Source organism: Capricornis sumatraensis, chromosome 6 (genome assembly GCF_032405125.1).
Source record: "Capricornis sumatraensis isolate serow.1 chromosome 6, serow.2, whole genome shotgun sequence".
In the NCBI taxonomy this organism is placed as follows: domain Eukaryota; kingdom Metazoa; phylum Chordata; class Mammalia; order Artiodactyla; family Bovidae; genus Capricornis; species Capricornis sumatraensis.
In genome coordinates, this window is record NC_091074.1 from 60,002,992 (window position 1) to 60,021,720 (window position 18,729).

The 18,729-nt window shown below is 39.1% G+C and overlaps 1 protein-coding gene across 3 annotated transcripts in view; it reads left to right on the forward strand.

The window, feature by feature from the left end:
• Positions 1–18,729, forward strand: part of PCSK5 (proprotein convertase subtilisin/kexin type 5) — a 500,900-nt gene that overhangs the window by 27,057 nt on the left and 455,114 nt on the right. For all 3 annotated transcript variants that reach the window (XM_068974738.1, XM_068974739.1, XM_068974741.1), the window contains exon 2: positions 17,587–17,691. In XM_068974738.1, coding sequence (XP_068830839.1) covers positions 17,587–17,691 — 105 coding nt within the window. The remainder of the gene's footprint in view (positions 1–17,586; positions 17,692–18,729) is intronic.

Sequence of the window (18,729 nt, forward strand, 5' to 3'; positions counted from 1 at the left end):
AATTAGGTAATGGGAAATTGGAAAAAAGGGAATGCTAATTCAGATGGGACTACAAGTGTCCTGAGAAAGGTGGCCAGTGGGATTGGAGCATAGTGAATGAAAGGGAAAAGTGTTAGAAGATGACAATAGAAAGATACATAGGAGCCAGATCTGGTAAGCCAGATCTCCTTGTGGGCCGGATTACCAATTTTTAATTTTATTATAAAAGTAACAGGAAGTAGTTGGTTAGTTTTACAAAGCAGCATGGAATTAATTACTCATGTAGAACAATGTAAAGAAGAGATGGAAATTAATATTGCCATTTTCTGGGATAAAACAAGACAAAAACCTGATGAATTATTAATCCTGTTTACAAAAGTGCAAAATTCTTAAATTGGGCAATGGTGCTAAAACATTCATATCATCCCAAACCCTGGCATTAAACAAAATTTATATTGGAATATAGCTGATTAATAATGTTGTGATAGTTACAGGTGAAGAGCAAAGGGATTTAGTCATACATACATGTGTATCCATTCTTCCTCAGACTCCCCTCCCATCCAGGCTACCACATAACATTGAGCAGAGTTCCCTGTGGTATACAATAGGCCCTTGTTGGTTATCCATTTTAAATATAGCAGTGTGTACATATCGATCCCAAACTCCCTAACTATCTCTTTCTCCCATTCTTCCCTCCTGGCAACCATAAGTTTGTTCTCTTAAGTCTGTGAACACTGGTATTTCTTGCAAGTATTTTGGGCCAAGTTTATGCATGGATGTGAGGGGCAGCAGATCTGCCTTGTTGGTATTTTGCTTAACTGATGTTCAGATGTTGTTGCCTCTGAGTATTTATCCACAGGAACTTCCCTGGTGGCTCAGATGGTAAAGAATCTGCCTGTAATACAGGAGTCCTGGATTTGATCCCTGGGTTGGGAAGATCCCCTGGAGAAGGGAATTTATCCACAGAACTAGATGTCACCTGGGAACTGGCATTGGATTAAATATCTGCCCCCCATGATTGAAAGAGTAGGTATTCCATTTGTGCGCAATCTTGAAGTCATAGCCCTTGGATATCGTAGACAGATAGTGTCAATAAAGCAGGACTCCAGAGGAGATATTGATAATGCAAATAAAGCCTTGTATATCTGATCGTATAATTATGATGATATTTGGGGCTACTTTATACATCTTCTCAGTGCTTGATAAACTCTCAGATGGATGAAAATAACATTTTTCTACTAAGACATCTGTTGAAATATCAAAACAGTTTACTTGAAAAGAGGAAGAAAAACATGTTCTGATCTTTACAGCTTGAGATAGTTATTGAAAATTTGGAAATCATTATTGGTCCTCTACACAGAAAGCAGAAACTAAGAAGATAGAGTCCACATTAAGTAGAATATGGCAAGACTTAATGGTTATTGTGAGACAACTTTTAATTTTTAATAGTTTCAATTATTAGTACATATATCACTTGTGAAGTTTTAGTTCTGAAACTTTATTCACTTGGTTATGGAATGAACTGATCCATCACAGATAACTATACCTCTCTCAGTACTATGAACATTATTAATGTTTTTAATTATCTCCTAGAATTGAGTTTGCATAAAATTCTACTTGAAATCCAATTTTATTTAAAATATAGATTGGGCTCATAGCATTTTAAAAGGGTAAAGCCTATAATTAAAACCCTAAAACTATATAGGTTGTATGGGAATATGGTGGGGGTAGGTTTGTACTTCACCTTGGCTGCACAGGTGAAGACAGGAACATACTCACGTCCTTTTCTGGATGTTTTTTTCATCAGTCATTCATGATGGCCATGTCCTCACCTCTCGAACTTAGAGTTGGCCAAGGGGGAAATGACTAGATTCTGATTCAGGTTGGGGTTGGGCACGGGAGTGTGCACTTCTCCTAAGCTCCTGGGTGCTGTCAGTACTACTGATGCCTCTAATCCTGGGGCCATACCTTGAGAACCACCAATTTATAGATTTTTGCTTATTATCAAGGCAGTTATTGAAGATGTCATTAACAACATTTAGGAGACTGAGTCATTTATGCTTTTTCATTTTTATTTCAAAATCACCAGCCATATTTTCATAGTTGACAATAGCTTCATGTGACCCCATTCTTTAGCATAATCAGTTGTATTTTGTTGTGACTCAGGTGGTCATGTTCATGGAAAACAGTCCTTTACTAAGAGATGTTGCAAGACTTCATTCTTTTGATAAAAAGAAAGCTTTACATATTGTGGATGGTTCTCAGGGTTTCTCTTTGCACTGTGTAATTCCAAATGTTGAAGTGGTTGCTATGGCTTTAGGGAAGCTCTTTAATTGAATAAAGCTAATTTGGTAATATATTTTAATCCAAACAACTCCTTAACTTTTTGCTTTTCCATTTACATCACCTTTCCAACTAATTCACTTTTATTCCTGGACCTTTCCCTATACACATTTTTGGGGATCAGGTTTATTTGAGGTATTATTTGCATACATTAAAAATCTCTATATAGTTCTGTGCTGCTGCTGCTACTGCTAAGTCGCTTCCGTTGTGTCCGACTCTGTGCGACCCCATAGACAGCAGCTCACTAGACTCCTCTGTCCCTGGGATTCTCCAGGCAAGAATACTGGAGTGGGTTGCCATTTTCTTCTCCAATTCGTGAAAGTGAATTCTCTCAGTCGTGTCCGACTCTTAGCGACCCCATGGACTGCAGCCCGCCAGGCTCCCCCGTCCCTGGGATTCTCCAGGCAAGAGTACTGGAGTGGGTTGCCATTTCCTTCTCCAATGCATGAAAGTGAAACGTGAAAGTGAAGTCGCTCAGTCGTGTTCGACTCTTAGCAACCCCATGGACTGCAGCCCACCAGGCTCCTCCATCCATGGGATTTTCCAGGCATATAGTCATGTGACCACCTACAAAATAAAGGAACAGAACAATTCTGTCACCTCAAAAGAACTCTAGTGGTCCTTTGTAATCAGCCTTTTACTGCTGCTGTGCTTAGTCTCTCAGTTCTATCAGACTCTTTGCAACCGCATGGACTGCAGTCCACCAGGCTCCTCTGTCCATGGGGATTCTCCAGTCAAGAATACTGGAGTGGGTTGCCATGCCCTCCTCCAGGGGTTCTTCCCAACCCAGGAATCGAACCAAAGTTTCCTGCATTGCAGACAGATTCTTTACCAGCTGAGCTACCAGGGAAGCCCATCAGTCTCTTGCTGCATTCCAATTCTTGGCAACCACTAATGTATTTTCTGGTCGATATTACCTCTTCCACAATGTCATATTAGTGGAATATGCATTTTTATACAACATTTTGAACCTGGTTTCTTTCCATTGTTATAAGGCATGTGAGATTCATTCCTAATTAATTAATGAGTAAACACATTCCTTTTAATCATTGAGTAGTATTCCATTGTGGATATACCAGTTTGTGTATTCATTCACCAGTTGTAGGACAATGGGTTGTTTCCAGTTGTTGGTGATTATGAGTAGAGCTGCCGTAAATACTCATGTACAAGTTTTTGTATGAACGTAAATTCTTATTTTTCTTGGAGAACATATTTAGGAGGGGAATTTTGGGGTCATATCATACGTGAATATTTACTTTTATAGGAAACTGCCAAATAATTTTCCAGATATTCCCAACACTGTGTGACCTTCCGTTTACCTGCATCCTCACCATCATTTGGTTTAGCTGTTTTTCTCGTTTATTTAATCCATTCTAATAGGGCTTCCCTTATAGCTCAGTTGGGACAGAATCTGCCTGCAATGCAGGAGACCCAGGTTTGATTCCTGAGTCAGGAAGATCCCCTGGAGAAGGAAATGGCAACGCACTCCAGTATTCTTGCCTGGAGAATCTCATGGACAGAGAAGCCTGGCAGGCTATAGTCCATGGGGTCGCAAGAGTCAGACATGACTTAGTGATTAAACCACCACCACCAATAGTTATGCATCTGTGACATCTTTAATGCAAGTGGCCAATAGCTGTGTCCAGTGGCAGAGCCTCAAGAGCTATAAAAATGGGACCCAACCTCACATCTACTTAGATGGAGAAGTGAACACCTGACTGGACACCTCTCCCACCTCTCTCATCTGCTATTGTGCCACAGATGCTACTGCCTACCCCCTGCTCTGGGTTCCATGTTTAAGGTCACTTTGCTGCAGGTGTTAACACGGCCAGTCTCCGTTAAGGACCAAGATAGGGACAAAAGAACAGGGCATCTCTGAACAGCCATTAGAAACGGACAGAGCTTCTCCTCCTAAGAAGGTTTTTTAGCTGAGGGTGATGAGACCATCAACTGTCTTAAGCACACATTGTTTCTGTCACGTGTTCTTAATGCTCACAGCTTTTCCCTCAGAGTCTTCCCTTTTACGAATAAACTGTGTCACTTAAAATTCTGTAGAGCTCAACATAGCTTCTGTTTACCGGTATGATAAAATATAGGAAATTCTGAATCTGGTTATACTAAATACATTTTTCTAAAAACTTTTTTTTGGGGGGAAGATGGCTTCTGAAATAATTAAAAGGATGAATAAAAGAACAAAACATACCAGTTACATTAGTGCTAAAATCAAATTAATTACATACTTTCTCATTGAAACTTACTTTAGTTAATTAGATAGGAATAATTGAACAAAGATGATAGAATTCAGAGTAAATTGTCCTATTTCTGCAGAATTAGATGAATAGATTAGAATAGTGGTTGTTCACCTGTAGAATCATTTAGAATGCTTTTTCAAAGAAAATACTCATGCTCTGGCTTTAACTCATATCCTTATATCAGAATCTCTGGGCTAGATGTAGAGGGAAACTAATATTTAGTATTTTTTTTAGCCTCCATATAACTCTAATGTATAGCAAGGGTTAAGAGTCATTGAATATAAAGAGAAAATTTAGTGTTCCTGGTGTAATTCTAGAAATGTGGCCACCTATCAGAATGTGTTTGTTTCCATGTAGTATGTGGAAATGCTTTCAAGTTGCAAAGGTGATCAGTAATGAAACAAATAATGTAGGCTGTGTGTGCTCTTTCTCTCTCAGCCTCTCTTGGACTCTGCTTTGTGTGTACGTGTGTCTGTTTACAAGCAGGTGGAATAGATTAAATATTAAACAATAATTTCTTGTAGTTTCTCCAGAAATTACTTACGTATGGGTTTTTAAAAACTTTTCAAAAGAATAGCTGACTATAAACAGCAGTCATAAATGTTTTAATCTGAGGAATATAGTATGAGGATTATATTGCATTAAGGGCATAATTATTCATTTTGGAAAAAAATGGATAGAAGAAAGTAAAAGCCTAACACCCTTTACAGTTCATTCTTACATAACTGTTAAAAACATATTATACATTGAATGTGAAATCCCATTCTTATCTATAATAGACTAATATAACAAATTATTTCAGTGCTCTTGGGAGAAATATTCTAATTCAATAGAGAAGGTGTAAATTTCAAACTTGCAATTGACACAATGCTGTTGTCTGAGTCAGGTCAGAATGTTACCTGCATCTTAACAGGGTCTTTGTTTTGTTCACTCTGTCTTCGGTATCTTTGGATCAGTGCTTGACCTAGAGTGTGCTCTCAGTAAAGAACCAGATGTTTAGGCACGCTGTGAATATATAAAGCAAAATATAGAAAATGACATTCTATATTCAACAGAAATGTAAATTTCTATCATTTACATTTAAGAAGTTAAAATATAGACTGGAGGAGAACCAAGTTAAAAAGGGCATCTGAGGAGTTTTCAGTTGGCTAAGTGCATTCTGCTAAAAATATTTCAATTCTAAGCTACTTCTAATAGCAGGACATCACCCAGGGAGGTCATAGGATCATGATTCCATTCTGGCTCTACCATACCTAGAGTTGAGATGTGTTATGTTCTGGGCTCCAAGTTTTCTGGGGAAGCATAGCAGATGTTTGCATGTCTAGCGGAAGCAACTTTGCGACAGCCTGTCCCATGAGGGAAAAAAATGGAAAAACTGGGATGTTCAGCCAAGAACAGGGAAGACCCAGTGGGGACGTATTGGCTGTCTGGCACACACAAGAAGGCTGACCCTATGGGTTGCCATCACAAGCTAGAACCAGGAATGAGGAGTGGATTTAGACTGATTATCTGGAATAACTTTGTAACAAATGTGCTGCCCCAGAAAATGCAATGCTCTGTGTTTAAAGGTTGAAGAATAGATTCCTGCAGTGGAGGAAAGGCAGATCAAAATTCTGTATAAGTTTTTCCAGCTCTGTTACTCTGATTTGTTTTGAGGTAGATCTCCTGTCCTATGTGAATAGTGGGGTAGATTGTAGCTTTCTCACTTGAACCTGGGAAAATCTGGTGCTTACTCTATTTTCTCTGTCTTAAATTTCCCTGGTGAAACTGTCATACCTGTTTCTTGCTTGCTTGGTATTTGTAGTCAAGATGTTTTTGATCATCCACTTTTATGATGAACTATAGGGACATAGATTCTGCTATGCTGTGCTGATCAGATAGCTTTAGAATAAAATAATGAGGCTTCATCTTGGTGAGGGCAAAAGGGTAGGATAAGGAGAGGGTATTTGAGTGTATACACTGAACCGAATGTGGTGATAGGAAAAACCCTTTGAATAAATTTTAAATAAAAATCAAAGTGCTGTGACTAGAAAAAGCTTAGATTTTTTGAGATCAGACTCAGACATTTTCTCACTTGGGCATGTTACTTAGCTCCTCCCAGGTTTGGACTGTTTTCTTCTCCATAAAATTAGAATAATTCTCCTTCTTTTGCAGGGCTGTTGGAAAGATTGGATATTATGTAGGAAAGCATCAGCAGGTGGTAGCTATTGTTGTTAGTAGTATTGATTACATAATGGTTTTGGAAAAACAAGTGACTTCCTCCTCTTTTGCTGGGCAAGTTGCTTTATCTTACTTTTCAGTTTGTTTTGAAGATTAAGCAAGAGAGTGCTAACAAAGATGCTAAGCAGAGTACAGGGCTGATACTCATCACTATCTGGCTTCCCTGGTGGCTCAGATGGTAAAGCATCTGCCTGCAATGCAGGAGACGGGCATTCGATCCCTGGGTCGGGAAGTTCTCCTTGAGAAGGAAATGGCAACCCACTCCAGTACTCTTCCCTGGAAAATTCCATGGACAGATGAGCCTGGTAGGCTATAGTCCATGGGGTCGCAAAGAGTCGGACACGACTAAACGACTTCACTTTCACTTTCACAGCTACATAGAAAAATTGATAACTGAATACCGAGAGTCCTGAAAATTATGAAAAATAAACAAACTCCAAATACAAATAGTCTAGTTTCATTTTCTTTGCTTGTCATGCATGTCTACTGAGATACTAGTTATATGTTGTATTAGTTTCTTATTGCTGCTGTAACAAGTGATCACAAACTTAATGGCTTAAAACAACATAAAATTATCTTTCAGTTCTTAAGGTCAGAGGTCCTAACCTAAAGTGAGGATGTCGTCAGAGTTGTCTTCCTTCTGGAGATTCTAGACAAGATGAGATTCTAGACTCATCTCTTTGCCTTTTCCTTCTAGAAGCCACTTGAATTCCTTGACTCATCTGTCACCCCTTCCTTCATCATCAGAGCCAGCAACATAGCATCTTCAAATCTCTAGGTCTCTTTGATCTCTTTTTCTTTCTCCCTGTCTCCCCATCTCTGATCTCTGTTTCCATCTCTCTCTCTCTCTGACCTGTGCTTCTGCCGTCACTTCTCTCTGACTTTGCCACCTCCTTCTTATAAGAACCCTTGTGATCTCTTTGGGCCTACCCAGATAACCCAGGATAATCTCCCTATCTCTAAACTCTTAATTTAATCACAGCTGCATTGTCCTTTTCGCCATAGAGGGTGACATGGCCACCGGTTCTGAGGATTAGGATATGAACATTTTTAGGAGACCATTATTGAGCCTGCCACATGTATGCATGTTTTAGAAAGTTGCTCTAAAATCATAGAGGTAATAGATTTTCGCTTGAGTATCCTGATTTTAAAAAAATGACTGTAATGCTTTTGCTCTGATTTCATGTATTCTAATATGGTTCTCTGAAGATCTGAGTGATTGACTTGAAACTTCAAGTCTAAGGAAGACATTTTTCATATCATTTTGGGGCATTTCATGCCCCAAGGTGCTTGGTACCAGGTATTATACTTATTTAGCTTAGAATGCCCCTTGAACTTGAAGGTGTGCCTTAAAGATACTTTCTCACCTACATGAAGACATTGTTGTAAGTGTCTTGGGGTCAGTGGTAGAATAGGAACTAGAGACCAGGTTTCCTGTCTGCATAGAGGACAGGGATGGGCTCTCATTACTCTCAGGGATGCTTTTCAACACTTTCTTTTCTGTATCTGCTCAAAGTAGACAGAAATGTCCCTAAAAACATCCCCTCTGCATATAACTCTTAGGAGCACCATCTTATGGGTAATTGTTTTAAATTTCCCATTAGAAACCTTTATTTTAAACACCTTTTAGAGTAGTTAACATATGCCGTGGAGTTAGGCTATCTGGAGTCAACCTGAGCCTGGCCCTTTCCTAACTCTGTGGCTCTAGGCAAGTTCTTAAATTTTGTGAGCTTTTGCTTTTGTGCATATGAAACGGAAACCGTGATACCTACCTCATACTGTTGTGAGGATACAGGGCAATGATACTGGGCAGCTCGTTTGTACTTCATAAATATTAGCAGTTCATCAGATTTCTGAAGTTACTTTCCTTCTAATTTAACATTTAATGAATTCAACGGCCTTGTTATACATACCGCTTAGGTTCAGTGATTCTAAGAGGCCATTGATTATGATAAAATAAGAGAGGGAAATATAAAGGTAGATTTTGGTGATCATGTGATTGTTCATAATAAATTATTAATTTTTGAACATGTTTGCTTATGATAATGTCATTCATTCAACATTTAATAAGAGTAAATTCTGTGTTATGTTGTGTGTTAATGTTATCACAGAAAGGATTATAAAGAGATTTGCAAGAAGCCTTCCATAAGGTTTAGAGACATGCTCACTGTTGCTTTGATTACTTCAAGAGCATGGGCCATTCATTCATTCAATTATTTATTGGGATACCTGACACTGCTAATAAGAGCTAGGGCTGATCCAGCAGTGAGTAAAACAAAAATGCACATTCTGTGAAGCTAGCATTCTAGTAGAGGAAGACCAACAATGCATGGAACAAATACAGAGAATATATAATGTTAAGGGGTGATAAGTGTGAAGGGGAAGATTAAATCAGGGAAGGGGCAATGGGGTATGCTGAAGAGGGAGATGGTAATTTCAAGTGGGATGGTCTCAGAAATCCTCCCTATGAAGCGGGCATTTTAGCAAACACTTGAAAGAAGAGAAGATGTGAGTCATAGAGATTTCTAGAAGAGCATTTTTTGGCAGAGGAAAAGCAGGTGTAAAGGCCCTAAAGTTGGAGAGTTCTTGGTGACTTTGGAGAAAGCAATCCTGGCCACCTTCTCTTTGAGTCTCCTTTGAATGTTACAGAGTCTGGAACGCAGAAGGCAAATGATAACAATGGTTTGAATACTTTCAGGGAAGTACAAAGGAGTCACCACAGTCAACATTTTAATGAAGGGAAATCAGTGTACCCTGGCACTGCTTCTGGAGCTTTCTGTCTGAATGGAATCTAGCAAGCAGGAGTTTCAAACGGTAATTGTGGGTATTAGAGAGATGTTGACCTGGAAGAATAATAATCTTATTGACTTGGTTTCTCCTCACCTCACCTGAGAGGATGGGAGAAAATCTGGACTGAAGAGCCCTATGTCACTGGGTTCTTGCATTTCCCAGTCTCTGAATCATTCTACAGATGGGAAAGAGAACCAGAAGTCATTAGAGGAGCTACAACTTTTGAATTTACCATTAAGTGAAGTGAAGTCGCTCAGTCGTGTCCGACTATTTGCGACCCCACGGACTGTAGCCTACCAGACTTCTCCGTCTATTGGATTTTCCAGGCAAGGGTACTGGAGTGGGTTGCCATTTCCTTCTCCAGGGGATCTTCCTGACCCAGGAATTGAACCCAGATCTCCTGCATTGCAGGCAGACGCTTTACCCTCTGAGCCACCAGGGAAGCCGCACCATTATTCACCATTATTGAGGTATAATTTATCCCGAGGGCAGCCATTTTTAGGTGAGATTAGATGAGCTTTGACAAAGGTACATACCCCGAGGTGTGCTGATAAACACTAAACAAGTGACTTTCAGAGAAAAAAAGAAATCTTACTTGTAACCTTTACCAGTTTTTCCTGATGTGCTAAAAACTTCTGCCATTGTTGATGTCAGGTCATCAATGTGATGTCCCTGAAGAATGTGTTAGAAAAAGATGCATTTGGATTTTACAAATCTTCATTGAGCTAGTTCCAGTGTGCAGGAGCACTTATCACTGATGGAATTACCACCACAGTCATGATACAGAAATTCCCCAGACTCCGAAGTTTCTCCAGGGTTTCCCCAAGGTTATCACTGATCTGTTTGTTGTCATGATAGAGTAACTGTCCTAGAATTTACCAGTGGACTCATACAGTATGTACTCTTGGTGTCAGCATGCTGTTTTGACCCTCATCCATGTTGCTGCATGCATCATCAGAGGTTTGTTCCTTCTTATTGCCGGGCATTCCATTCTATAGATATACCATAGTTTATTTATCCATTCACTGGTTGATGGATATTTGCATTGTTTCAAGTTTGGGGCTGTTATTAAGAAAGCTGCTATAAACATCTGTATGTGAGTTTTTGTCTGGAAATAGGTCTTCATTTCTCTTTCGTAAATACTATAAATGAAATAGCTGGATCAGTAGTACGATATATGTTTCATAAGAAATGACCACATGATTTTCCAAAGATGTTGAACCATTTTCTCCTCCCACTAGCAATGTATAAGAGTTCTGATGCTCTGCAATCTCATTAAAAATTGATATTGTCTGCCTTTTAAATTTTAGCCATTTTGGTATGTGTATAGTGCTGCTATCAATTTTCTTTTGAGCATCTTTTCACACGCTTAGTGGCCATTTGTATATCTTTTGTGAAATGTCTGCTCAAACTTTTGCTCATTAAAAAAAATCTAATTGTAGACTGGTGGTAAAAAGAAAAAAAACATCAAAAAAGAGTACAGAATTTGGAGATATACGTAAGTTGGAAAGGATGGGAAGGAAAATAAGGCAAACAAGTAGCCTTAAGGAGCTACCAGTTCATCGAGGTGCCCGTGATCTCGGCACTTCATAACCAAGGTGACCGACTGTCCCAGTTTCACTGGGACTGACCCAATTTAAGCACCGAAGAGGTCCTGTGTCCCTAGAAACATGTCCATACTGAGCAAATGGCACGATTGGGCACCCTATAGAACTATCTATAAGAAATTTGCAAACTCTGTGTGTGTAATGACTATAAGTCATTAGGCTGGTGAGGGTTTTAGCTGCCAGCACAAGTGAGCCTGTTAGTAGTGAATGAATTCTGACAGGCCACAAGCTCCTCATCAGGGGTAAAGCCAGTGTATAATATGGGTCTTCTGGCTTCCAGCTCTCTGCTCAGAAGTTAACAGCTTACCTGTGACATAGGAATTTAGGAACACTGGAAAAGTTCTCTCCTACTGGCAGAAAAAGAGGGGGGGACAAAGCCTCCAATGATTCTTTTTTTGACAGTGATTTTTTTTTTTTTTAATTGCAAGCACTGTGAATTCACTTATTTGGCTTATGTTTTAATTTTCTGATCAAATGCACTTGTCCATGGAAGAACCAGGACAGTGTCTTACTAGTCATTTACACCTTAGTAGAAAGAGTTTATAAAAAGCCTTTCCTAAGAACATAATCTAGTTTGAGTAAAAGTAGTGATAGGAAAATTCTGAGTGCAAGGATGAAGGGCTACGACTAAGGAAGAAAAAGCACAAATGCTTGACAGATTTGTGAATGAGAGATGAAATTCATTGACTTAGTGTTGTGTATAAGAGTTATGTGCCTAGGCAAGGAAGAGAGTAGCTATACAAAAGAGGAGTTTAAAAAAATCAAATGGGAAGGAATTATTCTCGTTCCTTTATGTGGTGTTAAGGAAAAGTGTGAGCTTTGATCTGCTATTGATCATATACTTCACCTACTCCTTTAGTTCTTGATTTATTTATAAGATGTCCCAGTGTTAGTTATGTATTGTTCCTTGTTTTAGCCCTTGTTGCTATTGCATAACATATAAACACAGTCATGTTTTGTTTTACATTTCCCCAGAGGATCTAAATGAAATTCCTGCTTATAGATAATATTACTGCTGTGTTTTCATACACTGTCTTTCTTTTGAATCACTTCCAACATGTTATGACATTTTTCTTCTTAGTGTTTATTAAATGCCCTCAACATGCACAATGCTGTTGAAAGAATATAAAAGACACAATTCTTGCCAATAAGAGACATATTACTAGATGAGAGGCATAATGATGCTTTTAGGTGTTTTTATATATAGATATTATTTTTATATTTATCTTAAACATATAAGAAAGATATGAAAATATTTAATATAGATTACTTTTTTCTGGATGAGGTAGAATAATTGAACTAATGCACACTGCTCCTTAGCTCTTGGCTTGCCAAACAATGTAGATGTCTCACTTACCACCTTCAGAACCATAATCCCAGCAGATTTGGGACTTCAGTTAGGGTAGAAATAACCCCCCCCTTTTTTATTTTCTTTTTTTGGGGACTTAATTTAATAGTTCTGTGATTCTCATACTGAAGATTTTGAACCAGATAAAGCTCTAACATCTGTAGCTTTAGCAATATAAGTATTCTGATTTTCACATCATTCATTGAAGAGTCTTTTCCCTCCTGAGAACACACTGTGTGTTGAACCATGTACCGGGAACTGGGAACAAACAGAGGCACCTCTACCTCGTAGGAACTTACAGGCATGCAGGTGGGGACACAGATATTCAAAGAATAATTGCACTAATCCAGGTATGACTAAAGGTATATAATCTTAGGATTCTGTGAGATGATGTAATAAAGGAAGCTGACCAGGTCTGGGAGTTTGCAGGCTTCCTTCTTGTGGTGAGACCGAAAGGGTAAGGAAGAGAAAGCAAGGTGGGGGCTGCTGGTAGGGAAGGGTGCAACAGGGAGAGGGTCCTGGAACTGAAGGAATTGCCCGCAAATGTGACTTGACGCGAGGCAAGAGGGAGGCAGCACCCGATCCCACAGGCCCTGCAGGTCGAAGGTGGATCATGCTCTACTCCATGAGTCAAGTAAAGCATGTAGACTGCTTCCTGGTACAGCATAAATGTTGATATTATTATTATTTACTTTAAAAACTGTATTATTAAATAATATTAAATCTTACTATTTATTTTAAGAGCAAAGGGAAGCCATTCAAGGATTTGGATCAGGGGTATGACATATGACAGCCAAAAGTACATTTTATACCTAACTCTGGCCACTGTATAGAAAGACTGGAGAGAGGAGTTTGGTGCGAGCAGCTGTGAGAAGCCTAGAAACCAGTGTAGCTATTTAACAGACAGAATATCAGAGTGGACACTGTCTCTCATCTGTAGCCTGGAGCTTGGTTTTGCCTGTAGCCCATGACTTCAGAGGTACATAACTTGGAGGGTCTCTAAGTCACGTGAGATTGTATATGCATAAAATTACTTTTTCAGAAGTTGTCGTCTATCCAATTTGGAATGTTCAGTGGAGCCAACTGCTGCATCCAGTGCTTGGTCTGTTTTGGAAGACATTCACTATTGACTATTAAATAGCTTGGAGAATTCATCAGGAAGGCCAAGTTTCAGAAAAGGCTTCCAAAACCACTACAGAATGGGCCCCCACCAGAGCAGCTGCTTCTGCTTCAGTGAGGCAGCTGAGGAGGGAGGAAGCTACCCTATGATACCCCTGTAGTTCTTCTCAAATCTCTTTCCAACTGACTGACAAAACAGGATGTGCAAATCAATGCCCAGAAAGCTAGCAACCAAGTACTAAGACCTCTACCACCGCCATCATTAAAAAACATAAATGTCTCCAAGAGCATGCCTCACAATACCATAGTCTGCCTTTTTTTGGTAGAACCTTAATCACATTCAGAACTCTGGTTGCATAGAATTTAGCTCTGCAGTATAGGAAGACTCACTAGAAGGATGTTGGAATGCATCTTGTGAGCCCATCCATGAGATGCACCATGAAACTTAACTAAATTCACCCCGACGTGAGACAGTCAATAAAGGTATACATTTTATCACCTCACAATACCAGCTGTGTGCATTTGGACACTACTAGAGCCTCGACAGCCTCCTTTATCAAATTGGAGATAATGATATTTGTCTTCAAAAGCTCTTGGGGAGATGAAGTTAAATAACATGACATTGGTTCTACATGAAAGTGAAAGTGAAGTTGCTCAGTCGTGTCCAACAGGCATTCAGTAATTGAAGCATCAGCCAATCAGTGAACACCATTCTGCAACCTATAGAGCAGTGGTCCCCAAGCTCGATGGCAACAGGACCTGGTTTCGTGGAAGACAATTTTTCCATGGACTAGGGGCTGGTGATGGTTTCAGAATGCTTCAAGAGCATTGTATTTACTGTGCACTTTGTTTCTATTATTACATCAGCTCCACCTCAGATCATCAGGCATTAGATCCCAAAGGTTGGGGACCCCTGCTATTGAGGAAATGGAATCCCTTAAAGATCGATATTAAATAAAGATTACTGCTAAAAAGACTTATGGCCCAAATAGATGTGGCTCCCTGTATCAGTCCTATGGGATTGGATGAGCATATTTTCCCCTGGAAAAGTAGATGGCATTTGGTTGTGTACTGTTTCAGATATTTGTTTGTGTTAAGTTTAGAAAAACAATGCATCCACATAAATAATGAAATGAAAATCCTTCTTCTTCAGTTTGTCAAGTTTCCTTCTTGAAATACCCCATTCATATAAACACACATGTCCTCTAGATTATTCCTTTTTCTCCTGAAAAAATTGGGTCATAATATATGCCTCTCTGCACCTATATTTATTTATTTACCCCCTACCTTGAAGATCAATCCATTTCAGTTCACATAGAATCAATCACCCATCGATGGCAGCCAGTTGATTGCCTTCTTTTGCTTTTACAAAATTTGCTCTGCTGAATAGCCATTCTTGTTCATAAGTGACTATTATATCTGTAGAATTAATTTTAAGATGTAGAAAGACTAAGTCAAAAGTTAAGTACTGTGTATAGTTTTATTGATATGACCAAATGACTCTCCAAACACTTGTACCAGAGCTTTACCAACCCTGTATAAGCTGCATTTGTGCCTGGGTCCTTGTCAACAGTGTATCATCAACCCTTTTGATTTTTGCCAGTGAAATAAGGGAGGTATATCTACCAGAGTAGATCAAGAGGAATCCTGACCAAGAGACAGAGGTGAGGGATTAATTTGAAGATAAGAGGTGAGAGAAGGTAGGATTTAAATATAAATTTACAAAGGAAACTCATAACCTTCTGCCGCTTACTGCGTGACAGGCAGTGACCTGTCGAGGCAATGTACCTGCTGTTACATTCGATCTTTATAGCTATGTGAACTCATAAACACTGTCATCTCCCATTTCACTCTGATGCCCAATTTCTGCGCACTACACTTCCTGTGCCCTTATTTCACAGTTGAGGAAACTAAGGCCCAAAGAGGTGAAGTGATGTATCCCAGATTTCAGCGGAGTTAAGTCAAGATAAGGGTTCCACTTTCCAGCTCCATGTACATACTGCATTAGGCCAGGATTCTGGCCTAAACCATTGAAGCCACAAAGGATCTGAATATATTTTCAGGGTGTACTTCATCCATGGTTTAATAGTTGAGTTGAATTCAATAGTTTCCTATAGTAGAAGAAATTCTGTAATAGTTGAGTGGACATGATCTTAAACACACTGATATTTTTCATGTTTGTAATAAATTCTTCCTCAGAGATTCTCTGTTCCTTTTCACAAAAACTACTGTATTTACCCAAGGAGCATTCTTGACAGAAGCTCCATGAGATGAAAGCTCTAAGCTTCTTGGGATTTTAAGATTTTCTGATAAAGGATTAAGCAGCTCCTCCTGAATTCTACCCTTAGTCCGTTGGAATTTTAAAATTGGCCTGTAAATCCTTCTTAAAACACCCTTAGAGACTGGGACTGGCAGCTGTGCCCTCTTCCTTATTGTTTTCTATTACTTCAGAGATCAGGATCACTGAGATTAGAAGTTTTAGCTAGAATTTCCTCATTTCCCACTTGTTTGCAGAGTCCAGGATCTCTTCTGTGTATATCTGGGCAGTTTCCACTTGAATCAGAAGTGGGAGACTACAGACATTCATATTTAATGAAGATAAGAAACATTTAATTAAAGCATGAAGTCCCAGTGAGGAGATGATTCTTAAATGGCACAGAAATTTGGTTGATCATCCCTATTGGAAGGGTGGGATGATGTTTGAGAATGTGATGAAAAGATGGGAAAAAAAAAAAATAAACCCTTTATCTGAAAAAAGTAAGCTGAGCCAATGACTTCTGTTTTTTTGAAATTAAGAAGGCCTAACTTTGGAATTGTCCTAATTGGAAAATATCTTGATCATAGTCATTCTTTTACAGTAGAGCAGTGCTGTTCTAGCAGTGGAGAAATAGACCCTTAATATACTTGCCCAAAAGCAAGGAAAGTATAAGTGTTAAAGAATGGAATCTGAGAGCCGTAGTGATCTTAGACATGAACTAGCCTGAAGTCCGATTTTATAGACAATGAAACTGAGGCATAGTAAGTATATGCAATTTATTCACAAAGACATTTTTGGTGACTGTAAGCCAAATCTAGAACCAAGCTCTCCTGCATTAGCTCGTTGCATGATTTAATGTCCATTATGTGATCCATATTTCATGATCTACTGAAAGAATATGATTGTTTGGGATTGTGGGTTTTTTTTTTTTTAGAATGTACAGGGATTTATTTTTACAGCTATCCTAAACCTAATTGTTTTTAACTAAAGAAACGGGTGCATAAATGAGAAGACAAATCTGTTAAAGAAATGGTTAAGATAAGGGCAATTAAGCTATTTTCACACAGGAAGCTTAGCTGATAAGACATGCAATCTTTTGTTTTAGAAATTCTGCTTTTAGTTTTGCAACACATGAATAAGAGCTATGTACTTATACTGTCTACTGAAGTCAGGAAACAAACTAGGTAGTGTTTTCTTTGCAAATGATAAACTGCTTAGGACTTGTTTCAAATTAATGATATAAGTAATCTAACAAGGTCTTTCATTGTACATTTATCAGAGCAAACAAAATGCAATGTGTTTTTATAACCAGATAGCTATTCGATTTTTTTTTTCTTTCCCACATTTGGATATAGATTGATATAGAATTACTTAAAATGCTGCATATAAATTAAACATTAAAAAAGAGATAGGGAGAGCCTAGGCTGCCCCATTATAATCTTTAGTTCTGCAGTCACTGCCTCAAGGACACTCATTTCATATCACATGTCCTTCTTTTGAAAAGTGATCACCAAGGTTCAAGTAACATTTAAGCGTGGCCAGCAACTGCATAATTTATGGGTGTTTTTTTTTTTTTTTTTGTATAGTGTTCTTATTTTAATGAAAAACAAGAAAACGAAGATTTTTTCATATATCAACTCTCTTTTGTTCCTTCCCTCCTACCTTTTGCAGATCGGGGCCCTGAAGGATTACTACCACTTCTACCACAGCAGGACGATTAAAAGGTCAGTTCTCTCAAGCAGAGGAACCCACAGTTTCATTTCAATGGAACCAAAGGTAAGAAGAACCAGCTGGGTGGGGACCAAGAGATAGAGCTTCTGCATTTTTCATTGGTAATCTCACACTAGGAGCTGGTAACTAGCACGAAGGCTTAAATTTCAAGAGCAGTCATACTCTCCAGTATCTTTATTTCCTTTTCAGACCAAAAATAGGCAATGCTTTGATTTCTTATTGAAGTGCCTGTATCATCCTAGTTGTAGAACAGCCCAGGGCTATCAGAAGTAGGAGTTGTCACAGAGAAATGAAAAGAGAGTATATGTGAGGGCAGATAGGGATGTATTCAGAAATAGTGAAGTGTTAAGGAGACCATACCTTCTGCGTATTTGCATACAAATCTGAAGTTCTATCTGAGCTCCATACAGGGTCTCTTCCAGAAGCTTCAGGTCACCGTGATCCTTGCAGTTTCAGTTGGCATTAATCGAGCCAGTCCATTGGGACCCCAAAGACCAGACCATGGCCTAGACCATGTCTGAGACAGGAGGAATTCTGAGCACAGAATGGATAGAAGCTGGCTACCTCTCTTGGGGGCTCATCAGAGATCTTTCTTACACGTTGTCTTGACCCCAGTCCTTTGGGGCTGTACAGAAAGCATAATCCTGGGAGAAGCTCGGAGGACATCTGCGTCTATGTCTAGATTCTCACAGTCCATGTTGGTGGCAGTTCAGCTTTGAAATGAGAGATAGTAAGTGGTGGTGTTGTATTAGGGGCAAACAGGCTAGTTAACTGGCAACTAAAGCTCTGGGGATGAGTTAACTGTCTGTCCTTATTAAGTTGGAGGAAGGCATTGTCTCTGACAGAGAACCACTTGGCCTCCCAGATATGGCGAGTAAGGAAGAAGAGAGGACACGGTACCAACCTGGTCATCTGTGGGTTCATATTTGTTGTTTACTCATTAGGAAGCGTTACTTTTTCCTCGTTATGATTAGGGTTTACTGTATGAGCTCATTTTCAAATAAATTGGTCAGCAAGTCCCTACCAGTGAGCATAACAATCTCACCTAGAGATTCCTCGAAAATTATATTCCTTATTAAAGCA